The sequence below is a fragment of the Colletotrichum jinshuiense genome, chromosome 9 (genome assembly GCF_051148585.1).
Source record: "Colletotrichum jinshuiense chromosome 9, complete sequence".
Classification (NCBI taxonomy): Eukaryota; Fungi; Ascomycota; class Sordariomycetes; order Glomerellales; family Glomerellaceae; genus Colletotrichum; species Colletotrichum jinshuiense.
Genome location: NC_139316.1, coordinates 1,038,340 through 1,058,536, shown reverse-complemented (window position 1 = coordinate 1,058,536; position 20,197 = coordinate 1,038,340). Strand labels below are relative to the sequence as shown.

The 20,197-nt window shown below is 53.5% G+C and overlaps 5 protein-coding genes across 5 annotated transcripts; 2 read left to right on the top strand and 3 right to left on the bottom strand.

Moving 5' to 3' along the window:
- Nucleotides 1-4,203: 4,203 nt before the first annotated feature.
- Nucleotides 4,204-5,107, top strand: EsH8_IX_000301 (uncharacterized protein; the record flags this gene model as incomplete). Its single annotated transcript, XM_083266637.1, has 2 exons — nt 4,204-4,574; nt 4,657-5,107. 2 exons carry the CDS (start codon nt 4,204-4,206, stop codon nt 5,105-5,107), a joined length of 822 nt encoding a protein of 273 aa, XP_083130202.1.
- A 1,828-nt stretch (nt 5,108-6,935) lies between these two features.
- Nucleotides 6,936-7,808, top strand: EsH8_IX_000300 (uncharacterized protein; the record flags this gene model as incomplete). The annotated part of the gene is made up of 1 exon (XM_083266636.1): nt 6,936-7,808. One exon carries the CDS (start codon nt 6,936-6,938, stop codon nt 7,806-7,808), a length of 873 nt encoding a protein of 290 aa, XP_083130201.1.
- Nucleotides 7,809-8,606: 798 nt separating this feature from the next.
- On the bottom strand, nt 8,607-11,091 carry EsH8_IX_000299 (heterokaryon incompatibility protein-domain-containing protein; the record flags this gene model as incomplete). The annotated part of the gene is made up of 4 exons (XM_083266635.1): nt 8,607-9,099; nt 9,192-9,414; nt 9,473-10,901; nt 10,984-11,091. 4 exons carry the CDS (start codon nt 11,089-11,091, stop codon nt 8,607-8,609), a joined length of 2,253 nt encoding a protein of 750 aa, XP_083130200.1.
- Nucleotides 11,092-12,012: 921 nt separating this feature from the next.
- On the bottom strand, nt 12,013-14,681 carry EsH8_IX_000298 (glycoside hydrolase family 16 protein; the record flags this gene model as incomplete). The annotated part of the gene is made up of 4 exons (XM_083266634.1): nt 12,013-13,850; nt 13,914-14,164; nt 14,221-14,489; nt 14,550-14,681. 4 exons carry the CDS (start codon nt 14,679-14,681, stop codon nt 12,013-12,015), a joined length of 2,490 nt encoding a protein of 829 aa, XP_083130199.1.
- Nucleotides 14,682-18,026: 3,345 nt separating this feature from the next.
- EsH8_IX_000297 (uncharacterized protein) lies at nt 18,027-19,036 on the bottom strand (the record flags this gene model as incomplete). Its single annotated transcript, XM_083266633.1, has 3 exons — nt 18,027-18,224; nt 18,341-18,405; nt 18,511-19,036. The coding sequence occupies 3 exons, from the start codon at nt 19,034-19,036 to the stop codon at nt 18,027-18,029; spliced, it is 789 nt and encodes a 262-aa protein (XP_083130198.1).
- Nucleotides 19,037-20,197: the final 1,161 nt, after the last annotated feature.

Genomic DNA, 20,197 nt, shown 5'->3' with positions numbered 1-20,197 from the left:
AGCGGTTAACGCAAGGGGGGGGGGATGCTGGGGGTGGCAATCACTCGCTGCGGGTTTCGGGGAGCGTGCGCGCACTCGGATGCTACTCTACGACGGAAAGTCGGGTGATTCTTCAAGGGAAGACACCCTGTCCCAACCCCCACCCTTCCCCCCTGTTTGGCCCCCGTTTCCGCTTTGACCTGCTTTCTCTGTCTCTCTCATGATGAGACTGGATGGATGGAACTGGATTTTGATGGGGAGGGGAAGGGGGGGCCTGACGAATTCGGATGTCGGACTGTTCAGATTGGATTCGTGGGCGTCCATTACTCGCGAGCACTTCATCCTTTAACTCCTTCTAGTTCCTGTCTCTCAAATTACCGCCGTAGCAGAGGGCGTTAGGATGATCGAATGCCTTTTGGGCCTGGAGCCCTGCTCGGGCGATAACGGCAACGGGGAAGTTGCTTGGTCGAGTTGCGAATAGTCAAGAACCACGAGGTCCAAGCTCCAAGCTTAAGATTATCATTGTTATTGTCATCATTTTACCTCTCTCTCTCAGCCCTCTTCCACCTTGTTTTTTCTCTTTTGAAAATTATGTTTTCACAACCGCAATGGGGGGAAGGGCTGCATCTAGGGGCAGGGGGTAAGACCAACAAACAGATCTCTTTAGCCAAAAGCGTCCATCGTTCATCGGGAGTCTGGGCGGTGGGCACCCTCACCTCGATTCTAGTGTCCAATTCTAGTTTCCAAGGTGGACCAGACATCGCAGCGAGACGTCCTACTGCGGCTAATGAGGTTGTTTCGTCGAGAACCCCATCGCCACAGAACAGCTCCGTACCTTGCGCTGCTCGAACGAGAATGCGGGACCCTTAAAAAGTTCGGAATATATGTCTTGCATGTATGTTTTCTTTTTCCATCCCGACTGCGATTTTCCTTCCTGTACATGTGGCGGGGTTTTGGAGGGGCAGGGCTGGATATTCGGGGTCCGCTGGCGGCATATTCTGGTTGTCCGTGAGCGTCTACGCGGCAGTTTTTGATGGGCTTTCAAGGTTCTACGCTGTTTGCTGCGTCGGTTGTGTCCTCCATGATCGCTGTTCACCACCCACTTCCCGCACGCAGCGTTCGACTCAACATGTTTACGCCACCTAGGTAGTTTCGGTAGAGTTTTGCCATACAGTAGTGTTATAGGGCAGGGTGCTATAGGTAGGGTTTTTCTTTTTCTCTCCCCTGTGATTACAAGGTGATGCCTCCCCCCCAGACAGGCGCCTAGAGTCATGACTGTTGGCTGGCTATTCCCTAAAGCAACATACAGTTTATGCTAGAATGCACGACACAATATCAAAGTTGACCCCTACCGCCCCGTCTGATAAAAAGCACGCCCAAGCTTGCCTTGACAGGTGTCGAGATCCTTGGCCTGATACCAAGGCAGTTTCTAGGATAGGCAGTGGCGCGTTTAGCGCGTTAATGCACAGCTCGCATCGTGCAACGCCGTTGGCTAGGGGAAAGGTGAATGCTTCAGCTGAAGCCTGCTGGAATATACATAATATACATATCTAAGAGTTCTCCACTTAGAAGCCGTTAGATGCCATTGCGCTTTCCATCAATGAACTCCAGATTATCTCTCTCAGGTGGATCGACTGGATCGCCTCGGACTCTGCCTGCTTGGGCTCAATGATGTCTTTTTGTTTCTCGGCAAAATTTGGCCCCTTCAGGTGGTTTATTTCCTTGATCAATCACGTCCGAGCGCATCAAGCATTCTCAGATTGGCGGGCTGAGGATGTAAGATTACACTAGACATGATGATCGATGTTTCGAAGCTACTAGTCTGCCCTGCGAATCGTCTCCATATCGCTCGGACTCTGCCTTCGCCCTGTGTCGTATCTCCCCCGTCGCCCAGGACCCGCCGCCAAAATCATTGTTCTCGATCGTAACCTCAGTCAGGTGAGCTGGCCCCCGGCCGTCTAGGCATACGATTCAACCTCCATTGCCAATTTCCCCTCCCTCACGTCGATTCACTGAAACTCGGCATGTATCCGAGCCTGGGGGGTGATCGGCCTGGCGTGTCGTTGCTCATGCCTCCGTATGGCTCCTTCCGCCCTCCGCGATGAGGGCTTGCTACGATCTGAATTGCACAAACTGCTCCGCCGTGTGGAGTAGCGACCCCCGTATACGTATACGGACGCCGAGATATACGATCGAGAGACCGCTTTTTCGTCCACGGACGGCGGGACATGCCTCTACGAAGCGGCTACTAGCGCTCGGCCGTGCGGAATATTTTACCATTGGGGGCCCTTAAAGCGAGAGATTTACAACGTTGTGGGTTTGACTCGCACGATCGAGCAAACTTGCAGCAGTCTGCGGTCTGACGCGTGCGCACGCATTCCACGGTGGGGTTCCCACAAGTGGATGCGGCCTTCATCCGTCCCAAGACAAGATAAGACGGAACGCCCGACATGGGCGCGCCTCCGCCGTTGATCCGATGGCGTCACACCTGTCACACACGATGAACGCTGGTCAATTCTCCTCGGCTCGTCATCTGCATCGACAAAGGCCACCAGTCAGCGCCAGAAAGCTCGCTGAGACACGCTGTCGTGCCAGCGTCGTGCGCTGGAAATGACTCGAGTTCTCGTCGTCGAGCAAGGAGCCGGGATGCTGTGCCTCTCCCCTTCACCACCAGGAAATCTCGAGATCGTGGGGTTGCAATCTCCTCCCTCCTCTGCCCTCTCCTTCCACCGAGTCGTCGATGAATCAGGCCCCCTGCCAAACCGTAGTGCGTATCGGGGAAGACCCCGGTAGACGCAGGTGATCTGCCGGCATTCGCTGCTCGAGGCTAAGCGCCATGGGGGCTCGCTCTCGGTAGGCCTTAGCTGTTTCCAAGTTTCTGGACCTGTCGGCTGATACCCTATAGAAGATCGCTCCCAGAGCGAATTAGTTGCCTTCAGAAGAAAAAAAGAAAGGTGTGGGATGGTGGGATGGTGACAACGTGGCTGTCCAAACTCATTTAGAACGAGCTGTCACGCTGCACAACTGAATAAGTGGGATTCTGCAACTCCACTAAACATGCAAGGGCCAGCAGTTGCTTTGACACTTATTAGGATGACGGCGGATTTGCCTGCCTCTGTGGGAACCAGTTGTGGTTGGGGTCGCATTCGCACGGACGCAATCTGGGAAGGCCAGACAGATGGATCAGCACGGCACCGTGGGCCGCCGGGGCTGGTGCAGACATGATGCTTGTCCCATTTTTGGCCTTCAAAAACAGTTATCCTCATGGTTGGCCTTTTCCCTGTCTAGTGGAATAGGGGTTTGGTTTGAACAGTGGAGAGGACGAGGCCCGCCATCCTCTCTGTGCCTCCGGCAATAGGTTCCCGTAAGGTGGGTGAAATGGCGGAGGACGCTCTGTTGATCTGAGAAGAATATATTACCACGGCCGCGGAATGGGTCTTTTTTTGGGGGCCTCTCTTGTTTCTCGGCGTTTCTCTTCTTCATCCTTCGAGATGGGATGGAGCCTGCTCTGTTCTGATACTTGTTTTTTCGACTCCAACTAGCACCTGCGTCAATTAGTCTATTCTATTCTATACCTTGGCACCGAACCAAGCTGATGTTTAGCCTTGGTTCTTGGTACTAGCCATGGACGGAGCGACTATCCAGGCGTTGTTTGGGACGGCCGACAACTCGCAAGAGCCGGAGCCGTTGATAAACAAAACCGAGACCATTCTGGGTGTTGTGATCTCCTTCGCGGTGTGTATATTCCGAGAAACGCCGGGCACGCTGTGAGGACCAGTAGATTTGCTGACGTTTACCTGGTAGTTCGTTTCCTGGGTCTGTGTTGCATTTCGCATGTATGTACGGACCAGAGTTGTTCATTCCTTTGGGTGGGACGATTTCTTTGTGATATTATCGCTTGTGCGTTTCCCTGGTTGCCTCCCTGTGACGTCGAATTGTTACTTATACGAAAATGAATAGCTGTCAACAACTACCGGCTCTGTGGGAATCTGCGTTGGTAAGGCTCTACTGATTTGTGGACTTCACGCGCTCTAGATGCTGACGTATCAACAGCAACCAAGTATGGAATGGGCAAACACATAGCCGTGCTCTCTGCCGAGGAAATCCAAAAATACCTTCGAGTACGTCCGGCGTCCGTACTAACAAATTTCGAATTCCCGAAAATTGTCTAACATGGCCGCCCTCCGCTTTTAGACCTTTTGGATATCAAACGCTTCTTACCAGATGTCGACCGCCTTTATCAAAATTTCGCTTCTTTTCCAGTACCTCCGCATCTTCGACCGCCCGTGCTTCCTCCGGCGGCTCTGCATATTCACCATCGCCTTCGTCACCCTCTGGGCAATCTCCTACTCGTTCCTCGGCTGGATCCCCTGCGTCCCAATCAAAGCCTACTGGGACTGGACCGTACCGGCCAAGCGCTGGGCGTACGGGTCGCTCAACGCCGACATATTTACGGCGACGTACGAAAGCCACTCTTCGATGAACTTCGTCTTGGACTTTGTGATCCTGGCAATCCCGGTGCCTCTCTATTTCAAGCCCGGCACACCGCTCAAGTCCCGGTTGGGGCTGCTTGCGCTGCTCAGCATTGGTATTGCGTATGTCCCGACTTGATACGACGACTGAAAACCCCCCCTGGAGCCCCCCGCAGAGCTGACCAAATGTGTTCCCAACTTATAGTGTCAACGTCGTCTCCGTAGCCCGAATCATAACCATTGTGCAGCACCGCTCCGCGACGATCCCGACGCTCGACCCTACGTGGTACGGACCCGTCAGCATCGTCTTATCAGCCGTCGAGGTCGACCTGGCCATGGTGGCCAGCAGCGTCCCCATCTTCTGGCCCGTGCTGCGGCGGTTCCACGGCATCTTCGTCACCAAGGAGGTCGAAATCACGCGCGAGGTTCGGAGGCTGGAGAGCGTCGAGCTCGACGACGACATTGGGATGGAGGGCGACCGGCGGTCAAGGGTCGGCAGCGAGGCGAGCCTTCGGCAGGAGAACGTGGGAGCGAGCGGGAGATACCTCGACGAGTTCGTTGCGGGACATGTCGACCCCCTGCGGAAGGACAAAGCCGTGGTCACGCAGGTCAAGGCGGGAGACGGGGATGGGAAGTGGTGGCAGAAGGAACCTTGAGCCGGGTTTTAGCTCGCTCGGAAGCGTTTTGGAGATAGTTTGGGCAGCTCTTTTGAAATTCGAATGACAAACTAGGCCTGGAGCTTTTCCGGCCATGTCACTCTCCGGACGTCGTTGCGGATCTACTAACTTTGGAATCCTTGACAAATCAGAGTAACGAACCTAAGTTGCGGACTTGCAGCCGTTTCTCAAGCCCGGGTACAGGGGCTGTTTGAATGATCCCTTGTTAATATGAGCACACGGACAAGATGAACCCTTTTTTGCTTCGTTATCTCTCGTTGTATCTCCGCTTCTGCCCACTGCAATATTTTCGACCTGCTAGTCAATCACTTAGATGCGCTCTCTCCGCCGGAGCTTCGCTAGCATGGACGGTGACTCGGGCTGGTGGTTCCCTTTCTTCCTCCAGTAAGGGAGATCTGGAGAGGTCGTTCACAATTGGAGCTTACGTCACCTCGAAATTTCCAGGGAGTGCGGTCCGCTGTGGCAAACGTAACATGTTGAAGAAATAAATAAATAATAAACTCAAAAGCTCCATGCAGCTCTGGCATACACCCTTGGCAAAGAATCAGAATTTGCTACGTATATGGCTTACGTTAACATACAAGGGTACTGGAAAGCTGGAAGACATATAGACTTACGGAATGAATTTCTTCATGTAAGTCTCACGCTATGGTACTACAGCGGGGCTGGCCGAGTTGGCGGAAAGCTGAACTGCCGTGCCGCGAATTGTGGGTCTTGTCGCCGCGGGGATCCGGGCTCCGGGAGTTACTACAGACTAACGCGGCCCCGGATGCAGACTCGGCCTACACACGCTTTCATCATGGCACGTAGACCCAGATGGGGCGCACTTTCCGCTACCATCTCATCTACGTTATTCCACCTGGTGGGTATTACTTTCTGACATGATGTATCTAGAACACTTTCACTGGCAGTTTGACCCCCTACCAGGGCATTGATCCCTCCTAGCGGACATAATGGCGGCGATTTTAGCCCAATTACTTAACGAAATGCTGGTACTATTGTCTTTGCTTCTATGTATAAACTGGTTTTAACTGAATCTAGCGTATGCGATCTTGCTCCGTCACACGTTGTGTCGCAGAAACATACGAGGCAGCACAACAAACATAACATCTAGGAGACATCAGAGATGAGTAATAGGTTTGTCATGGCAACTACTAAAAAGAAGAAAAGCTTCGCTGCCAACCATACCTATATTACGTGGCGGAATCTATTCCTAAGTGACCATGCCCTCACTAAATGGTTGGTTCGCAGGATCCTAATCCCAGAAAAGGGACTCTCCAGCGATGTCGCCAGTCAAGGACTATAAATAGTTAGAACTGAAGCAAAACAGCATACCTTAGCAGGCAGATCGTTGACCCTCCGTAGCCTTTCGCTCCAAAACCCAGAGCTGGCACTCCAAGTTGCGCTTTCTATTCTTCAGCTATCGTTTATAACACGCATGGAAAAAAAAATCGCTAGTCGAGTTTTGAGTTTTGTGGAACTGCACCACCGCACTTCAATCAGCAGTTTTTACTTAGACTGAATTGCTCAACTCCGATACATGTGAGTTAGTTGACATCCCTTCCCTTTAGCAATTTAGTCATCAGCAATCATGGATGCGCGAATGCTGCAAAGAACAAATCCTAGTATTCTAGCTTCCCGATCGGGAACCTCGGCACTTGGATGTGGAAGGACCCACTTTCAACCGGTACAACGACTTCTCGCCATGTCAGTCCCCAGAAATGATAATCCAAAACCTTCGACTACCCCTCCTGCAATATTCCGAATTTGACCCTCTGCCTCTGACCCCGCCAGATTCAACATCGTGATGGAGCCGGTGCTTTATGAAACGTCCGAGGATGGGCTCATCGCGTACATTACGCTTAACAGGCCCGGACAATACAATGCCATCGACTCTAACATGCCCCAAGCAATCAGAGCTGCAGTTCAGCGAGCCAACGCCGACCCCGCCGTGCATTGCATTGTTTTAAAAGGTGCTGGCCCGGGTTTCTGCGGGGGCTACGACCTCGGCATTTACGCTGAAAAGGCCCACCGGGGCCAAACCGCCGGCAGTCAAGATGTCAGAAATGGCTACGACCCGTTGGTCGACTACGCTTCAATGAAAGCCAACACGGACTGTTTTGCAGAGCTCTTCCACAGCGCCGTGCCCACCATCGCCCATGTTCACGGCGCTGCTGTTGCGGGCGGTAGTGACATTGCCTTGTCATGCGACCTGGTCGTGATGGCCGACAACGCCCGCATCGGCTACCCCCCATCGCGCGCCTGGGGATGCCCAACAACGGCAATGTGGGCAGTCCGCCTTGGGCCGGAGAAGGCCAAACGTATGCTGTTTACCGGTGACCTCATCAGCGGAAAGGAAGCAGAGGCCATGGGTCTGGTACTAAAATCGGTGCCCGAAACGCAGCTCGAAGAAGCTGTGCAACTGTTGGCGGATAGGATCAAGGCAGTGCCGAGAAATCAGAATTGGATGCATAAGCAAGTTATCAACGGTTTCGTGGAGGCCTCCATCCAAACCGGTCAGAAGTTGGCGACGATATTTGATGGGATTACCAGAAACTCGCCCGAGGGTATTGCCTTCCAACAGCTTGCCGAGGGTAAGGGATTCAAGGAAGCTATAGCACAGCGGGATTCTCCGGGACGAACCAAGCAATATCAGAAGGTGTGGAAGAGTGTACTCTAAATAGGGATGCAATGTTTGATAGTTGTTACCGAGATATGATTGTATTCTCTACTCCTGGTAGCTTTCGGGCGTCATTTTCTGGTCAAAACCTGCCGTGTAAACTGAATGTGAATGAAAGTCATTTTCATTGATATGAAGACAACCAGAGTTTCGTCTCTTTTTTTCCACACCCTTCTCAACCATACTGGTCTTTATTCGCCGCCCTACCACCTCTATTGACGACCTCAAGACATTGAAATCTGAACAATTAAACTGACTTTGGCAGTGCTAACAAACGGTGCATAAGTCATTGAGACAAAGCCACCGTCCTAATAGAGGGAGAATTTTGGGGGAGATCCGAATATGATTCCGCCCCATAAACAGCCGAGGTCCATCCGGATGTCAGACACACCCATCCCAGCAACCTACAAACGCGACTCTCGAACAAAAGACTTCCTATCATCGCGTGCATGAAATACGGTATGTTTTTTATTATTAAGTCAGGTTGTGGGCGTGTTGGTTTACAAACACCATTGTATGGCGTTCCGGTCCAGCGCCGTCCTGGGAAATCTGAGGCTTATGTGTGTCCATTTTTACGAAATAAGAGTTTTGCAAGTGTCATCAAATCACAAAGTTTGGTAAATCTGTAGCTCGTTGAAACTATTAGTGGCTCCTGTGGTTTATAGATGTTGGCCGCGGTTGAATTAGAGCATGGGTCACGTTACTTACTAATACCGAATCTTGCAAACCACCCTTGAAACGTCAGGAATAGTGCGTTTGCAGCTTGTCTACGGAACTTAAATCCTTCTGACGTAATATTTAGGCTAGCATGATGAACTTGTCTTCCGGACCCGCACCGCAAGCCTTACTGAGTGCCGAGTCTAGGATCTGACCAATACCACGCCGCTCAGCAATGGCCGTCTCCTTCCAAATGATGTGAAGAACCCAGAACATATCCCATACATTCCCCGATGTGCCCAGATTATTCTCTTCTCGCGCTGGCAAGGCTGACCCTGTAGTAGGCAGAAAGCATCGTGATAAGATGACCAACTCCACTTCGGTTCCAGGAGGATACGCAGACTCTTGAATGCTGTCTAGGTGTAAAGATCCGACCAGCTCGCCGTCAACAGATAGCAGTGGTAACCCCGGGGTACGTTCAAAATTGCTGGTGCTTGGTATTTTTGATGACCCTGGCGGTGTGTTTGGTGACCTGTTTGGAGCCATGGGGTCCATGACATCTTTGTGAAATGCGCCGGTGCGAAGCTTGAGTGAGATGGTGTGAAAATGCAGAAGCGCATACGGAGGATAATTGCTACAATTCGTTAGTGAAGTCGAACCCAATGAAACCGGGGCAGTAAGAAGCAAGCCGAGCGGCCCCTCTCTTGAGTAACCGGTGCGACATACGGCATTTTTAAGGGCGGCCTGTTGGAATTTTTAAGTTCACAATCGTTTGCGTACTTGGTGTAGCCATATCTCCTGTCCTTGCACGTTTCCCACTCCTCCTCGCCTATTTCTTTCACTTGTGCCATTTCAGGTTCCCGATAGTCGATGAGACCCTTGGTCCAACGGCTTTTGGGTGCATCGTGCACTCCAAGCATTTTGCCTTTGTCTCGGTACATGCGTGATTCTTCTTTTTTTATTAGCAAAACCGGGTTCCCATTATCCGGATCATTTATGATGCTTACTAGCGTACTTCGATGCCTGCCAGTTGTACATCATCAATCTCTCATACTTGTTTGTAATCCGGGAAGTCAAGCTGTTGAGCTCGGCCTGGCTGTTGACAAGCTCCAATGTGAACAGCGTTGCGACCTGTTGCCGATTCTTCTCGTCTACGATCTGCCTAAATTTCGGCCGACTCATGAAAGACGAGCTCCCCGAAACCATACTCCAGGGGGAGTGATCCGAGTGTTTTGTGTTTCCCAGGCCATCAAGGACGTGTGCTGGAAGCGAGTGGGCGTATTCTTCGAGGAGGCGTTGGAATTTACTGGGCTCATCATACGTCTCATACTGGTAGACGTCCTCGAGGCTGCCGCTTTTCTTCCAGCAGAGCCACCTGACAAATGTCTTTTCGGTGATCCATCGAAACATATTCTCTGGTTTCCTAGACACACCGAATTCTTCTGGCCACACGTAGTTCTCGCGAGGCCACATTATTCGACCTGACCAGCCAGCCCATGAAAAACTCCCAAAGTTTGAACGACGTTTCATGTTGCCGTCAGCAGATATCCAGATGAGTCCTATGTCGAGGTAGTAAGCCGGAATGCCTTCCAGATACCAGGAGTTTAGGCCGGCCGTGAGCACGCGCAGGATACCGGCCGCTGCGCGGAGAGCGTCGCCTTCAAATCGGAGCTCCCTATTTGAATAGTCCTCCAGCAATTTCTGATAAGCCCACCAGGCCGCCATCTCGCCATCGGCTGCTGCCGGGATGCGGCTGATATTGCTGTCGTCTGGGTCCAGCCACTCGGGCTGCATGTCTGCGAAAGTATCTTCGCTCCAGTTCGCACGGAGGCAACGGAAGTAGACCTGATTGTTGATGAAGATGACGGATCGCGGGGCCAACACAAGTTCCTGAAGAGTCCAACCTCGCCTATTATGAACGGTCCGTTTCAGATGCCAGTCGATGCTGTGGACAACGGCCATTTTGATATTTGGGCCCACTTGGGTGACAGTCTGCAGGCTTTTGCGTGAGCCCGGACGCACACCTGGTAGTCCTGAGTAAGCATTGGCGCCCGAGCCAGCAACGATGGTAAAGTATGCGCCCTGATAAATGGAGTTCATAATCTCGACTCCATACTTGACATCTTCGACGTCGTCTTGGACAAGACACAGGGTGTCCACCCACAAGTACCTCTCGCCGAGAGATTTGACAACTTCAATGGCGTCGTTGATGGTCTGCGGAAGGTCGGATCTGATATTTTCAAAAGAGCCTTCCTTTTCGAGTAGTTCACAGTTATCCTTCAACAGGCGGAAAATGTGACCTTGCCCCCAGACGTAACTCAGAGCCACGTATCGTGTCTCTAGTGACATATGTCGCAGACATCCGCTCTCCAGGTCCAGGACGCGGATTTGTGCAGGGTTCGGCAGCTTCCATCTTTTCTTGTCGTCTTCAAGCTTCTGGACCCAGGTTAGCTGAAAGCAGAACGCACGCAAGCAACCTTGGAATTGTAATCCCAAGTTATTGGAAAACGCACCAGACCTTGAGGGACATGCCAACATGCATTCCCGTGGTGGTCTTCGCATTTCTGGAGCCAGCCTCGCAAGAGCGATGCTTGAACTTCCCCGCCTTGAACAATTCTGGCGACATGGGGCTCTTGTCCTGGGGTGACTTGATGCGCCTCTTCGGCTACAAACATGAGTCTCGTGCCAAGTCGTGAAGGATAGGAGAGGCGAAAAGACTGCTCATCGGGGAAGAGAACAACTGCAATCGGCTCTGATGGGTCGAGGTTATACTCTTGGCTGTCCGCCTTAAGGTCTAAATCATCTTCAGATGCGACTGTTAAAACTAGCTGACAGAAGGCACAACCAGTTCGACTTCGTAGTTGGGCCAAGGTGCCTAGAGGGTAGCCGTGCTGCAATTGCTCGCTGAGCGGATTAAAGTGAACCAACAAGTCTTTGTACGTTGGCAGCGAAAGTTGAATGGTGCGAAGTTTCTCACAAAATGCCGTGCACGGCACATCGGTAATTTCGCTCACAAATTCGCTCATTGTGTGGTTGTCGTCAATGAGATGTATCGTTGTCCTTCAATGGAGTAAGAAAGTGCAACTACGTCAGGGTATATGCGGACATTTAGGGAAATGTGGCGGCGCAGGGGTGTGTGTAGTCAATTCGCCGCCCTGGTTCCACTGCATGAGCTGAAGTACACAGCCACAATAAGACAACGAAACTGTTTTCCTTGGAGGCCTACGAGAGTTGTTTAGTGTGACTTCTGGTTAGTCTGGCAAATCACGGATCAGCGCGACTGTTGCCTAAAAACAAGCGGCATAAACTGTGGGACGCGCGTAACTTCAAATTCCGTTTCTTTTGCATTTTGTATGAACGTGAACTTAATCACAAAAGCAAGACAGCAATGTCTAAAAATAAAGTTGAATAGAATATTTGGGACGCTTTCCCGCTCCCTCCTAGGCTAACCGAAGGGTATATGTACTCTATGAGGAACCATATATATTACAAAGAAGACCGCAGATAAAAGAAATCAATTCTCCGTCATATGACAGGGATAACCCTATTAGATGACGAAAGCCAATGCAGCGGCAAGGATCAACACACCAGAGCTGAGCTTGCCGGCACCAGCCTGGACGGGCCCGGTGGTGGTAGCCGGGGTGGCAGAGCCGGTTCCAATAGGGAAGAGACCGGTATTCAGGGTGCTGTTGTAAGGAGATGAGGGAGCAACAACCAAGGTGGTGGGCACAGCCAGAGGAGCAGTAGCGGTTTCGACGTCAGTGCCAATGACACCGGGAGTCTCAGCAACGGGCTTTTGGGCCGAGGTTGTCACACCGGCGGCGGGGACACCGGCAGTAGGAACACCGTTGGCGGGGACGGAAGACTGGCTCTTGGCCGGGAGGGTGGAGTACTCGGGAGCTGGAGTTGAAGGCTTGGCGGAGCCGGGGGCCGAGGGACTCTCGACGCCGGGGAAACCGGGGGCAGTAGACTGGGTAGGCGAAACGGGCACAGGCTTTTCGCCCTCGGCAGTAGTCACTGGGACAATCTCTGTGACGACTGCGGTTGACCTAGCCGGACAGTTCGTGACCTCTGGTGCGCATGAGGTGATTGTGTAGATGTTCGTCTTGTAAGTTGTGATGACCGCGGGAACCTCAGTGGTGACCGGCACGGGCTTCTCGGCCTCGGCGGTCGTGGGAACGGCAGGGATGACGGTAGGGACGACCTGGGTAAGGACAGTCGTAGACCTTGCGGGGCAGTTCGTGACCTCAGGGCCACAAGACGTCACAGTTACAATGTTTGTCTTGTAAGTTGTGATGACGGCGGGGACCTCGGTGGTAACGGGCACGGGCTTCTCGGCCTCGGCGGTCGTGGGAACGGCAGGGATGACGGTAGGGACGACCTGGGTAAGGACAGTCGTAGACCTTGCGGGGCAGTTCGTGACCTCTGGGCCACAAGACGTCACAGTTACAATGTTCGTCTTGTAAGTTGTGATGACGGCGGGGACCTCGGTGGTGACGGGCGCGGGCTTGCCACCGGCCGGTTTGGTGGGGGTGTAGCTCTCAGCAGGAACGGCAGTCGTTGTTGCCACAACCTCCTCAGTGACAATTGTCGTCTTGGAGTTTACAACAACGGTCTTGGAGACGGTAACGGAGGTTGGCACATCAACAACGGGGCAGATTGTGGTGTAGATGGCCTTGGTCTTGGTCACAAGGACCACAGAGTTCGCTGGGCAGTTCGTGATCTCGGGTGCGCATGACGTGACAGTTTCGATGTTCGTCTCGTAGACGGTTGAGGTCGCCAGGCGGGTGGTCAGGGTCTCGGCGGGAGTCTCGACGGGAGCTTCGGCAGAAGTTTCGACGGGCTTTTCAGAAGCAATAACGGAGGCAGTAGCGGAGGCAGTGACGGCTCCAGACTCGACAGGTTCGGCCGAAGCAACGATGCTGGAGGCGGCGCTGGTCGGCACGACAGAGTTGACAACAGATGTCTCCGCAACCGCGCTGGACACAGCGCTGGAAACAACCGTAGAGGCAATCTGACTAGCGACGGTAGTGGACTGGGTAGCCTCGCCTTCCTGAAGGCTGTAGATCTTGATAGACTTGAGTTGGAAGTAGACCTCAGCGAAGGCGGCAGGGTTGCTAGCAACCCATTCTTTGCAAGTAGCACCACCAGCCTTTGCCTGGCAGCCTCCTTCACTCCATATTGAGTCTTGTCCCGCTACGCCACAGAAATCAATGTTCATTATGAGTTGTGCTTCACCGAAGAGCTTGTCGGCGGCGCAGGTGCTGGTGGTGAAGCTGGGGGTACCCCAGGTCTCGGGGTTAGGGTTCGTGGCGATATCGGCAGGAGCGTTGGCATGAGTGAAACCCCATACGCGAATTGCGTCGTCTGTCCACTGCATGGCGTCTGTAAAATTATGTTAGCTATTTGTAGATTTTCTTTGTGGTTGAAAATGGGGTAGATTCATACAGACACCACCCTCAGCAGAGCCGAAGGGAGCAGCGGGGTCGAGGCCAGCACAACCCTCGTTATCGGACTGCCCTGCGGCATAATTGGCACAGTTGGGCTTGCTGATGGTACCGGTCATGTTTTGGCCATCAATTCGGCACTCTCCAAGGGTGCCATCGGTGTGGAGTACCACCTTGTTGACATTGTCCTCGTTCCAGGTTTCGACGATGTCAATCTCACCAGCAGCAGGCCAGGGGTTGCCAACAGTCCAGCTGTAATATATTTATTAGCAGGTAGCATAAATTCATGTCGAATTGTCATCACTTACAATGCGGGCCAAGCACCGCAGACAGGCTTGGGGAGGTGGGAGAAGGTAGCGACGAAGAGGCCCTGCTTGTACTTGCTGTGGCTTTGAATTCTAACACTGCTTCTTCCGGTGCCACTTGCGTCAAGAGTAGATGCGGAGTCGACACCGAGGTAGAGGTCGCCGTCGACGGTCTTCAGGAGACCCATGTTCTGGGCCTCCTCTGCGGACTTGTAGCTGACATAACCACCCGTGGGGTCGACATCGTTGTAGTTCCCGGTGGAGTGGTCGCTCTGGAGAAGGGATCGTCAGTGCCGATCGATTGTCTTACTCATAAACCCGTCGGGACGTACCACAAAGAAGCCAAACTTCTCGAGGAAGTTGGTGGAGTCATAGCTGTCCACCTGTTGGTAGGACTTCTGGGCGGAAACGGTAGAGGTAAGAAGGAGGGCGGAAGAGAGCGTGGAGAGAAGCGAAGGCGCCATTTTGGGCAGGTTTAGATGGAAACAGAAACAGAAACGTAACGAATAAAACACAACAACTAGGACTTTGAAACGCAACACACTTCGAATAGCGACTGACTGACGGATCTTCAAACCAAGAGAGTGAAAGAATGAGATCTGTAGTGCTTTAAAAAAGAATGACTAAGAAACCGGACGAGGAATCTTGAAAGGAAGTGAGAGGGAAGGGCCTAGATGCGCAGGGCGCTTGTGTCCCATGGGGTCGCCCATCCCTCTTATACCGAACCGAGAATACGGTCGACCCAGACTCTCCTGACCATTCAATTCACCTGCAGGGCCTGGAGATGAAGTGCATCAGGGGCTCTGCCGCCTAACTGCTCCTCCATCAATCCCGTTTTCATTGGGTCTTCGGGTCCCAGCGAAGCCTTGGTGGGCAGGCTCAAACCGGTGGCTCGTTCAGGGGCGCCGGCTGGGGAGCAGACTAGAACACAGCCCCCCTGACAAGCCTGCCAGTTCTGGAGATATCCCAAAGACTGGTTGTGGTGTGGTCTCTCATGGCTCCACCTCCGGTTGTGCGTACATAGCAGACGTGTGCACGCACGTGTGGGCGGGAACAACAACGTATTCTGCAGGTCCAACGACCTCAAACAGACGACGAGCGCACTAAACATCCGGATTCGAACTTGGCGTTGGAATCAGAACGGCGGTTGGCTGGCGGCTCTGGCCTAGTCCGCGTGAAGTGGCTGTTCCGAGCCCAATGGTGTGGAGGCACATGTAAGCCCACCCATGCTCTGCATCCAGGAACAGACCCTGGAATGGCTCGAAAGGGGCCAGATGGTGGTCTGAGTGGATGCTGGCGGGCAGGTTTCCGCCGTTCCCCTTTTTCACCACTCACGCACATTGCCCGCGCTAGGCAGGGGGGTCCTCAAGCCGCCGAGATCTTGATGGCGCACCGTCACTCCTCGGGACATGATTGGCAAAGATCTTCTGCACCGTTGCATCGAACCCTCTAGACCAGCCGCTCCCTTCCAAGCCTTTGAAGGCGGCAAGGTGGCTTGGCCTATGCAAAAGTTGGCACGAATGGACGTCAATGGCGCGCGCCGTCTTCTTTTTTAGCTGCGTTGCACCAAGACGACGGCCCGTACATACGACGACTTTTTTTTTCTTATGCCTGCCGACTTGCCGAGCTCCAGCCGTTTACGTACACGTCTCTCCTAAGGGTTGGCACGAACACATACGCACACACACAGAGAGAGAGAGAAGAAGGAAAAAACGGGTGCTTGTCTTATTGTTCCCGTTCAGGGGCTCGGCTCCTCCATCGGAAGTCAAGGACCAATTGAGACGTATACAGGGCTGGTTTCGCGGCGTAGCGACGGGCGTCGTATTCAAATGCGTGTTAGCGGGTGGGTTGCCCTTGTGGGGTATCGACAAAGCACCGCGGTTTTGGAGGTGGGGATTACTCTTCCCACGTTCGTTACGGAGTCATACCTTGGACGAGGTGCACAAAAATGCATGGAGACGTCGAACGCATTCGATTCTGGGAACCGTTTGGTGGTTCGGATATTGGATGGCAGCCCTCGCTTGATGGACGCCTCTCCGCTTTGGCCTCGCTATATGGGCCTTGCGGCCTGGCTACCAATATCGAAATGGGTACGATATCAGGGAATATTTCCGATCCCTGGGTCCGCGTACTAATTTTGGTTTCCTTTCATCTCCTTCACCTTTGTTGGCCAACTTCGATGTTTGCATGGTTGGCCTCTTGGCTCTTGTGGTTTGATGGAATTCCACCGGGCAGTGCCTCGATGAGATGGTTACGTCAAAGTGTCGTTGAAATGCAACGTCAACAGACTTGGGACTCTAGGGGGGACGAGTTGCACATTTTGACAGTTCTTCAACAGATGCAGACATCAATACTGTGCAGCCATTGCGTCAGGGATGATGGGTCGTTGCACACGATTGTACCAATTAGGCAGAATTTTGTTACTGCCGAGGTCGTACGAGCGTCGAGAGCACACTAGCATCCGGGACGCCGACTGGCCTTATCAGTTGTGCTGAGTCAACAAACCCCATCCATATCGATTTGACCCGTTCGCTGGAGGAGGAGTTGCCGGAAACCACTCACCCGGTGAACGTTGTTGATCCGTTCAGATGTTGTGCTGGACATGCACTGAGTGGAGATGATCGAGTTAGGCGAGCTGCGCAGGCCCAGCTTCCAGACCACACTGCCAGTGGGTCATCCCTTCGCCTACGTCCCCTTGTAACGGGACTGATTCGTACCTTTACCGTTCCGGTATTGATCGTCTCTGTTCTTGATTTTGTCTCTGTCGATGTTACATCTCGTCCGATGTGGATATTTTCTCTGGCCAAGGCTGAATCTGCGAGCAACGGTGAAGCCGAACGGTGGGCAAGGAGCGCAATCAACTTTGCGACTCCTTGGCTTCAATGCCTTTTTATAATTAGCAAGGGATATGAGTAAGTGGTCAATGATGGAGTTTCTGGATGTCGGTGAAATGCATGATGGGATGACCGGAATGGGCAAGAGAAGGGATGATGTCAGGAAAATACTGGCCTTTTGTTAAAATACATTTTTAAGTCTCAACTTTATAGCTCATATATTGGTCCTGTTCGCGTCGTCTTTTGCTGTACCGTTTGTAGTTTGCTGGTATTTTCTCTAGTTGAAAAAGTCGGGATATCTTAGGTGGTTGTGCAAAGCCTTTATTTACTTCCGTCAGTATACATGGATTTCCGGACCGGTATTATAGGTTTCACTTAGATTGCACCCACATGTTGAAGACGGAAGGGAAAAAGTTGGAATACGGTCCAAAAGGCTTCACACCTAGCAGCGACAAAGGCTAATCGCCACTTTGTTAATTACATCGTCCACCAGGAGGAAAAGATATATCATACTGCCCAACAAAATGCTGCACGAAAGTTGATTTGCATAGAATGTTTTTGTTTCTGCGGAGAAATCTAACCTCCTGTTTCAGTTTTATTCTAGCCTCCATTCCACCCTCTCCTAGAATCACATAACCGTACGTCAAACCAGACGTCTATATTGGACAATCCTGTTATGTCCGTGTCTCGTTTATCCCGAGTAAGCCATTGACCGCAAGTCCGCGTGCCTGATGTTTAAAGCGGCATCACTCTCTAAACCGCCCGCCGCGAAGGGAGCCCACAGGCTCTCATCTCAACACCAGAACAACCACCAGCGCCCAGATCACCCTGCCAAGGCTCGGCCACCCACCCGGCACGCTCAACGCGGCCCCGTTCGCCTCGTCCCTCGAAGGTGCAGGGAAATCGTTTGGCAGGACAATGTGCGGCAGGGTGGTAAAGGACGGCGTCTCGAAGACGGTAATCGGCGTGATCGACTCAGTGCTCGGCGTTGGTGACGCCTGCACTGTCGGCAACGGTGGTGGTGGCGGCAGCGGTGCCGAAGTTGAAGGGGTCTGGGTAGTAGGAGGAGCGGAGGTTGGCACCGGCGGCGATGTTGTAGGTAGGTTGAGTGCCGGAGGAGCGGGTGTTGACGGTGACGGAGGCGCCGACACCGACGACGACGCGGTGGTGGTCCTAGACGGCTCCGCGGGGGCTAACCTCGCCGGCGGTATGGTGGTAATCGTCGGGGCAGGAGCAAGCGGGGGCGGTGGTTGTGAGGGCGGCGACAGCTGCGGTGGAGAAGTTGATACCGTGAGGGCAGGAGCGGCTGGGACGGCAGCACTGAACCCGCACTCGGCTATGATATCCTTGATGTCTAAACTCCCGGCATCAGTCAAGCTCCCCAGAGGCACAGGGGGGAAGAATACGGTGTCCGCCCCTTTCTAAAACATCAAAGTTAAAATAAGATATAGAAACTCACTTTGGTTTGCCTCGACAGCCGTCCCGTTCCTCGCAACGCACGCCGCGCACCCAAAGGCAGCGCCGGCAACGTCGAACCCCCGCTCCCCGCAGACGCACGCCCTCATCGCCGTATCCGCAGCCGCCTCGGCCGCCACCTTCCCCCCGCGGTTGGCGGCACCACCGCCGGCGGCCGCGCCCTCGTCGTCGCTGTCGTCGCTGCTCTCGCCCCCGTCCTGCCGCCTCGCGATCCTCTCGGCCAGCATCCGCTGCAGCGTCCTCCGCTTCCGCCCCCGACCCCGGGCCTCTGCCGGGCCGGGCGATCGGGACGCCAGCCACCGCCGGTCGGTCCCAAACTGCTGCTCCGCCTGCGTCTCGCACCGCGTCGTTAGCTGCACGATGGGCGCGCAGACCTGCGCGCACTCGGGCGGCACGTCCTCGGCCTCCAGGTCCTCCACCGCCGCGACGCAGGGCCGCGTCCCGCTGAGACTCGTCGACAGGAGTGACAGGGCGGCGAGGTGCAGTGCTATGTGCCGGTGGCGCGTCATCGTCGCTGCTGCTGCGTCTGCTGTCGCCGACGATGCATGCGTGGCGGGACGGCAGCCGTGCGTTGATGTAGGGTGTCGAGATGTCGTTCGCTTCGTCTCATGTACTCTTACAACCCGAGAGTACCTGGCATATGCACCGTTTGATGTTCGGCACGACTGACATGTGCCATCCAATCTTTTTCCAATTTTATCCTTTTTTCCCTTTTTGCGTTTGTTTGTCTGTTGGTTGCTTCCCAACTCTAATCCAACATACCCTCCCTCCGATCCGACAGAAAGAAAAACTCCCAAGAAACTCACCACTCCAAAGACGGGCGGGTGAAGGGAAGGGAAGGGGAGGGAACAGCCAGCATTATAAAACAATACCCCGAAGCAAAGCAACCGGCCCCTTTCAGAGAACTAAGCGCAAACCGCCCTGTTCCATCTCCAAAAGAAAGTCAAAAAACATGATCCCTCCCCCCCAGACATGGCCTTATTACTCCCCTTCTCCTCGGAAACATCAGCCCAAAACACCGACCGACCTCGCGGGAAAGGGAATGCCCGCCGCCTTCGAAACGTCTTGGCGTGTGTCGCCCACACCTTTCCGACGGCGTAGCGTGCGCTGACGTTAAGCTAAGGCGGCTCTGCAGATAGAGTTTGGCCTCGCAGCGGGTGAAATATACGCGTCTAAAGAGAACACCCGCTAAAATTGGGAGTTTTGATTGATCGCCGGCCGGGGTACCGGGGTTTCGTGATTCAGCGTGCGAGGGGAGGGGGTGAAGGACAAAAAGCTCGCCCTGTCTGCGAGTCATTCCGTCATGTCATTTACAAAAAAAAAAGTCTAAATGCTCGCGTCCGCCGTGGACAACCAAACTCGCCCAATGGAGAAATCGGAACGCTCCCCCCGGTAGTTCCTAATTGCCAAGCGCCATGCGTTATGCGATCGCGCGGGTTCCCAATTCGGCTCCGGCGGCATCAAAAGACGAACCTCCATGACAACAACAGCACACGCGTCGGCCGAGTCGTCCCGGATTCAGGGCAGGGCCGGGGGTTCCGTCCGGGTAGAGCGGCTCCTTCGCCCGCTTCAGCCTGGCACAACGCCAAGTCTGGCACGCTCTTGACATACACCTTAAATGCCCAAGGCTATATAGTGTAGTATAGGCTCGAAGGGGTGTTATTGGCTAA